Source organism: Lepidochelys olivacea, assembly GCF_965140295.1.
Source record: "Lepidochelys olivacea isolate rLepOli2 genome assembly, chromosome: 14".
NCBI lineage: Eukaryota > Metazoa > Chordata > Testudines > Cheloniidae > Lepidochelys > Lepidochelys olivacea.
This window is the reverse complement of record NC_140424.1, coordinates 3,137,478-3,144,714: the sequence shown is the minus strand read 5'-3', so window position 1 is coordinate 3,144,714 and position 7,237 is coordinate 3,137,478. Positions and strand designations below refer to the sequence as shown.

Here is a 7,237-nt window from a genome sequence, read left to right as displayed (position 1 = left end):
TGCCCAGCAAGGTTTCATATATTTATTCATAAGCCAAGTTATCGATAGAAAAGTTCCATACTAAAAGGCCTTTACATCGTCTGCTGTTCAGAAAACTGGGGTGTTTCCCCCTTTTTTTGTTGTAGTTTTTTAGTGTTTACATTGAAAAAAACCCTCCCCTCGGCGCAGAACGGCCCTTTACACATTTACAGCATAGCGTGGCCAGGGGGAGGGGGGCACGGCCACTCGAGGGGGAGGGTCCGGGGGGAGTCTTGCACGCTCAGCAGGAATCTGGGTTACTCTGAGACCACCGGGGGGAGGGGAGGCTCCTTTCTCTTCTATCTGGAGCTTTAGGGGGGGCTGGGACGAGCCAGCGTCCCCCTGCCCCAGTGAGGGCGCGGGTCCCCGACTGGAGTGGGCAGAAACCACAGACAGCAAAGTATTGGGCGAGTGGGGGCTGCGGGGGCACCTCAGAACACATTACATCAGCCCCTGCTGCGGCCCTGGGAGTTGGGACGACTGCCAGGCCCTGGGGCAGCACGGGGCCTTGGGGATGTCTGGTCCTTGGTTGGGGGTGCCCAACCCGCTCAGTGGGGCCATGCTACCCCGAGCTGGCATGGGCCACACGGAGCCCAGTAGTGTGCCCAGTGGGTGCCACCTCCCTGCAGGGCAGGGCTGTCATGGGGGGAGTCGGAGACCCCTGGGGGGGAGAGCTGGGATGGCTGCACATCACCCCCACAGAGCAGGCGCGGGGGCCGGCCACGGCAGGGGCCTGCTCCTGAGTGTCCCAGCCGGTTCCCAGCGTAGCCCCCGTGGGGGTGGGTGAGCAGGGGGGTGGTGCTTTGGTTTGACTGCAGGAAGCCACCCACTGCCCCTCTGGCTAACTCGGCACGCCAGGGCAATGGGATCTAAGCAGGGTGCCATACCCACTCCCGGCTGACTCAGCCTCACCTGCCTGGGCACCTGCTCACTGGGGTCTGCTTTCGGAAAAGCCCCAATTGCCCTGCGTGAGCAGCCCGGCTGGGGGGTGGCTGGGGGGTGGCTGAGTCCCACTGCCAGAGCTGCAAGCCCGAGGGCACTCAAAGGGGAAAGAGACATCTCGGCCCCAGCTGGGCCCCAGACCAGGGCATCGGGGCAGCCACGGCCCATAGGCCGCGCTGGCTCCAGCCAGGCCCCTATGTCTTATCCTGAGAGGGTCTGGGTTAGTTTGGTTTAATGGATTAATGGGATTCAGAAAAGAGGTTTGGGGCTGCCCGGCCTCAACTGAGAGGGGGTGCGGTGCTGTCAGGCACCCCTGCGCTTTGTCCTCTCAGCACCCGCGCACCCCTCCGCGTGCCCACCCCTCCGCGTGCCCACCCTGCCACGTGCCCACCCCGCCGCGTGCCCACGTCCACATGCGAATGCCCCCCCCTCCCACCGTCTGCACACATCCACCCACGTCCTTTAACCGGGGTCCCGGCGCGGCTGGGAGCCACAGGGAGACGCCTAGCCCGGCTCTGTCTCCTGCTTGGGTGGGGCGCGGGTGCATGCAGGAGCGGCAGGTCTGTGCGTGTGGCGGCTGCATGCGTGTGCATGGCGGGCGTGTTTGGTTCCCGAGGGAAGCTAGCTCGGGCTGTGCGCTCCCTGCCGAGCATGGCCTGGCCTCACTGCCCAAGTTTATAATAATATATATACTCTCTCTGTTCCCCCGTCACAGGGCTCGTGCCCCCCGACAGAGCACCGGGGGCACTAGCATCAGAATAAGAATAATAATAATACACCGAAGGACCGAGGGAGCGTGCCCCAGGGGGTCTATATTACACAGTCCGGCCAGGCGGGCGCCGTCCCATCCGCGGGGTGAGCGCGCCGGGGCCCTCCCTGCTCCCTCCCTATGTACAGAAAACCCCAGCTGTCCTCGGCCTCAGCCAGGCTGGGGGCAAACAGTGCATTGCAACCCCCCCGCCCCCCGTTTGTCTGTCGGTTTCTCTGTTTCCATAAAACTTCCCGGAAGAAATACAATATTTACACGAGAAATAAATAGAATAATACACCTGATTTCTGCTTTACCTGCTGGCAAACAGTCCGAGGTACTAGGGACAGTATGGCTTGAATTCAAATCTCTCCGTGCCTGCCAACGGGAAGGAGAGCTGTGTGCAGGTCTCTGGTGAGCCAGGCTGGCTCTGCCCTGCGGCCGGGATCCGGGTCGCTGCTCCGCGGGAGCTGCCGGGGTCGTGCCGCTGGGGGGCGGGGGTTTGCATAATTACCGGGCCTGGCTCCAACGGGCAGAGGTGGTGCTGCTGGGAGAGCTTCCGCGATGTCAGCGCAGCCCTTCCGTTGGCCAGCCCACCCAGAGAGGGAGGCAAAAGGCCCCAGGATGCCCGGCCACTCCTGGCCCCAGTTCCCGGCTCCTTTCCCCTGCGTGTTTGCCAGTGAGTGGCCGGGGGGTGGTTGGTTCGCCCCTGACGGGGTCAGCACAGAATGGGGACGCCGTCGGCAGTCACCAGCCGGCCCGTGGTGGGATCGTAAGTCCCCGCTAGATAATAGAGGTCCTGGCGGTCCTGGTACTTCTTGCTCCTGGTCAGCTGCTCATAGTGCTCCCGCCCCACCACCTGGCACTTGTGCGAGATGGTCTGCACGTCGTTCTCATCCTCGTGGCACGACTGGTACAGTGCGTTCTGCGGGCAGAGGGCAGGATGAGGGTCCCCTGCAGGCCCCAGGGGCTTCAGCCACTGGACGGGCTGCTGGCCCGGCCCAACACAGACACTGGGCCCTGTCCGCCATGCTGGGAGCTCCGTGGCACCCTGTTCTGAGCACAGCCCTCGGGTTCTCGGGAAAGGGGCCGCCCTGCACCCATCCGCCCAGTGCCCCGTCCTGTGCCGGTCCGCCCAGCAACCCCCATTTTGTGTCCGTCTGCCCAGTGCCCCCTCCCATGCCTGACAGCCCAGCACACCATCCTGTGCCCATCTGCCTTGCAACCCCCATCCCATGTCTGTCCACCCAGCTACCCCAATCCCATGCCCAGCCACCCCGTTCTGTGCCTGTCTGCCCCATGTCCCATCCCCTGCCCATCTGCCCAGTATCCAAATCCTGTGCCCATCTAGCTAGTAATCTCTGTCTCATCTCTGTCTGCCCAACAACCCCCATCCCATGCCGGTCCATCCAGCGCCCCATCCCATGCCTGTCTGCCTAGCGCCCCAATCCTGTGCCCATCTGCCTGGCAACCCCTGTCCCATGCCCAGCTGCCCCATCCCATGCCTGGCTGCCCAGCGCCCCCATCCACCCAGCTGCCCCTGTCCCGCACCCATCTGCTCAGCACCGCTGCCCATGTCCAGGATCCATGCCCGGCCACCCGCCCCATCCAGGGTCCATGCCCAGCCGCCCACCCCCTCACCTTGCCGTCGCTCTGCCGCTTGCCCAGCTTGGTCTCCTCGGGGTGGTAGAACCACTTCACCTTCACCACCATGTTGCTGCCCCACGACTCCCACATGCTCTCGATGCGCCCGATGTAGGGCAGGTTGGGCCGGCCGGCCGAGAGGAACACGGCACAGTCGCCGATGCGCAGCGTCTCCTTGCCCCGCACGATGGCCTTGTAGAACAGCTTCCGGGCCTTGCCTTTCATGCCCCTTCTCTGCGGGGGGTGGAGATGCAGTCAGTCCCCAGCTCGCGACCCTCCCGCCCCACACTGGCATCCCGGGCACGGCTGCCCTGGTGAGATGGCGGGGGGCTGGTAGCGATGCAGCGGCTCCAGGCCCCCTCAGCGAGTCCATGGGCTCCCAGCAGGACAGGGCAGGCCCAGGGCTAGCGGTGGGGATGGGGTGCCCCTGGCAGGGGTGGGGCAGTTCTGCCAAGCCCGTGCCCCCTCAGGCAGTGACTGTGCCTCCCTGGCAGGGGTCTGCTTGTGGAGGTGCTGGCCTGTTCCAGCAGCTCCCCGACCCAAGGCATCCCCGTTAAGGGCGCGCCCTGCCCCTCGTCCCACCTACAGGCAGTGCCCACGCTAACAAGCCAGGGACAATCGCATGGGAGGCCTCTACCTGCCCTGTCCTTGAGGCTTCCTGGGGGTGGGGTCAGACATACCAGGGGCGGGGCCAGATGTTTCCAGGGGCGGGACCAGATGTACTGGGAGGCGGAGGCAGATACAGCCAGGGGCGTGGCCAGATGTACCCAGGGGTGGGGCCAGATGTACCTGGAGGTGGGGCTGGACCTACCTGGGTGGGGTTCCCCGACCACTTCCAGAGCTGCCGTGCCGGCAGGAAAGCGGAGATCTTTGGCCGATTTTCCACCGACGGCAGCCGCTGCCTCCGGGAGAACTCTTTGGCTTTGGAGAAGCTCAGGGCCTCCTTGCGCTTCAGCTTGGCCTTGGCGCTGGCGGCGGCGGCCTTGGCGATGAAGCACCTCTGTGGGGTGCTGCTCTTGGAGTGCAGGGCCTGGGGCTGTGCCAGCAGGGTGGGCACGGGGTGGGTGAGGCAGGTCTGCAGCAGCAGGGTGGAGTCCTCGTCGTCGGAGCTGTAGGAGGAGTCCTCGTTGTCGGAGGAGCACAGGCTGGAGGTGGAAATGGAGCCGGAGGAGGAGGAGGTGGAAGAGCCGGAGGAGGAGGAGGAGACCGAGAGGCGCGTGATGAAGCGCGAGGGCACGTTGGCGCCCAGCCCGCCGGCCTCCTCGTCCTCGTCCATGTCGGAGTAGGAGCTGTGGCAGTCGCTGTCACAGTTCAGGGCGTAGTCGGCCTGGCCCGAGTACTTGCGCAGAGCCAGCCCCATGGGCAGCTGCTGTATGGGGGCCCGCCCCTTTTTGTCCTTGCCCACCAAAGCTGGGTGGGCGTAGCCATGGCTGGGCAGGGGCCGCTCCAGCTTGGGCCCAAAGTCCTTCTCGCTCATCAGCAGGGCCTTGCAGTTCTTGTTCTTGGGGGACGTCACACCCTCATGGTCCAGCTTGACCAGGTACTCGCTGCCCGACTTCCTCCTGCCCCCCTTGCCCACCTCCGCCTCCAGCCTCTCCACCTTCTTGGCCCGCAAGAGCTTCTGGGCACCGGGCAGAACCAGGCCGGCGCCAGCACCGAAGGAGGCATACGAGCTGGCGATTCTGCTGAAGGAGTCGGCACCGAAGCCGTTGCCGAAGATGGGGGTGGCCACGCTGTGCACGGGGAAAAGCGCCTCTTTGGCCCGCAGTTTCTTGCTGCTGCCATTGAGCTGGAAGAGGTTCTGCAGCACGGCTGGGTTCTTGCTGGCCGCCTTCCGCTTGGTCTGGGTCACCGCCGACCAGCTCAGCAGGGGGCTGCCACGCCGGCCCAGGAAGTGATCAGCTGGCGGCAGCGCCTTGGCACCCATGGCCAGCACATCGGCTTTACCTGCCGGGGAGGGAAACAGCCAGGTCAGGGCGATGGCTGGCCCTGGGTGCCAAGGTGCTGCTGTGGCTGGGAACAGCTCCGGGCTCTGCCAGGCTCCTGATCCACAGCCAGAGCCTCCCAACTGTGCCACACCCGGCACCGAGCCCCGCACATGCGGGTCCCCAGGCATGGCTGTGCCAATTCAGCTCTCAAGTCGGGGACAAATGCGCTGGTTGGAGAGGATCAGGATGCCAGCAGGGTGCATGTGGCCCCCAAGGTGCAGCTCTGCCAGCCCAGTCTGACTTGCAGCCCCCGGCTACCCAGCCCTGGGCTCCACCACCCCAGCTCTGCTGGTGCCCCTCACTCCCGACCCGCAGCTCCCTGCTAGGCCAGTCCCAAGCCCCTATGGAGTTTCCCTCCAGGGAAGAGCGTAGCTCTGCTGGCTGGCTTTAGCAGAGCAGGCGAGGGACCCTTGGCCCATTGGGAGGCTAATTCCCAGCCCCCAGCTCTACCTACCGGCTTTCTCTTTGCCAGCGGCCTTCTTGCTGGAGTTCTTGGCTGGCTCGGCGCTCTCACGCCCGTCCACACACAGGCTGGGGACCGCCTCGCTGGGCGGGGGGGCATCGCTGGAAGACCGCTTCGTCCGCCGGCATGTGCTGGATACCAGCAGGGCGGGGGAGGGCTCTGTGCCTGTAACCACAACGAGCGTCAGGGCTGGGGAGGAGACTCGTGCCCACAGCCAGATGGGCCAGCCCAGGCCCCAGGGGCAGGGAGACCTGGCTGAGTCCCTGCCCGGCCCCCTGGCAGTGTGAGGCCAGTACTCTGGCCCCTGGCCCTGCATACCCAACTTGTGCCTCTCTGCGGGGCTTCCCCCCAGCCCCAGGCAGGGCACGGCCCCCCGCCCCCCTTCGGGGCCCAGCTGGGCGGCTCACACTGGATCTGGTAGTCCGGTGGCAGCAGGCGGATGTTGGACACCGAGATGTGGCCCGTGTCCCCGTCGTCAAACTCCACCACCACCGAGTCCAGGTCCTCCTCCTCCTCATCGCTGGAGGGACCTGGGGGGACATGCTGTCAGTGCGGGCAGAGGGGAGGGGGAGCCCCAGCGCTGGGCGAGTGGGGGGGGCCACCCCACTGCCAGAGCAGCCTGGTGCCCCGCTGAGGACAAGGCCCTGAGTAGGTGAGGCTGCACCAGAGGCAGCAGACGAGGGAGGGACGCGCTGATGGCATGGGCATCTCTGGGCCACAGTCGCATCCGCATGCCGCACGAGCGTCCTCCTTCAGCCAGGCCCATCCCCAGCTCCCCCGGCCCGGCACTCGCTCTGCGCTCTCTCTGTCTAGCCCCGGCATGTCTGCAGGGCCGTGTCCCTGGCAGAGCTGAGCTCCCAGCTGTGTGCCAGGGAGATGCTAGCCGTGCTGACCTCCCCTCTCGCTGCCCCTGTCCGGAGACCCCTGCCTGGCACCTGAGCACCCACCAGCCGTAGCTCTGCATTTCTTAGCAGAACCAGGAGTGCTCGCCCTGCCCCACAGCCCAAATGGCTCCTACCCCAGCGCCTGGGCCCTGGCCTGGACACTGCGGGCGCCTCACCTCGCACAACGTTCCCCGGGTAGAGGCAGCGGGATTTCTGGCTCCAGTACGCGCACACCCTGGCGCCTGGTGGGAGGTGGTGGCTGGACTGGGGTCTGACGTCCAGCACCTGGAAGGAGACAAGAGCGCGAGTCACTGGGGGCTCCTCGGCAGGGCTGGGGCCTCCTTCCCCTGCAAAGGGTGTGTGTGTGGGGGGGTGTCTGTCGCACCACCTGGGGAGAGCTCTGCCTGGGAAGTGCACACGGGGCAAAGAACCAGTGGGGTTCTGGGGCAGCTAGTCCTGGTGTGCTCCAGCCGCTGCCCGGGGTGCTCTGCTGCTGTCCCGGCCTGGCTCCCGTCCCCCGCTGGCCCCAGCGCATGGTGCGGGCCTGCCC

The 7,237-nt window shown here is 65.8% G+C and overlaps 1 protein-coding gene across 5 annotated transcripts in view; it reads right to left on the bottom strand.

Annotated features, from left to right (window-relative positions):
• The window catches only part of BAHCC1 (BAH domain and coiled-coil containing 1), an 88,766-nt gene continuing 81,529 nt past the window's right edge, over nucleotides 1–7,237 (bottom strand). For all 5 annotated transcript variants that reach the window (XM_084648357.1, XM_084648359.1, XM_084648356.1 and 2 more), the window contains exons 23-28: nucleotides 6,864–6,972; nucleotides 6,211–6,333; nucleotides 5,795–5,968; nucleotides 4,164–5,299; nucleotides 3,350–3,586; nucleotides 1–2,633 (exon numbers count right to left, since the gene is read on the bottom strand). In XM_084648357.1, coding sequence (XP_084504483.1) covers nucleotides 2,427–2,633; nucleotides 3,350–3,586; nucleotides 4,164–5,299; nucleotides 5,795–5,968; nucleotides 6,211–6,333; nucleotides 6,864–6,972 — 1,986 coding nt within the window. In that variant the 3' untranslated portion in view covers nucleotides 1–2,426. The remainder of the gene's footprint in view (nucleotides 2,634–3,349; nucleotides 3,587–4,163; nucleotides 5,300–5,794; nucleotides 5,969–6,210; nucleotides 6,334–6,863; nucleotides 6,973–7,237) is intronic.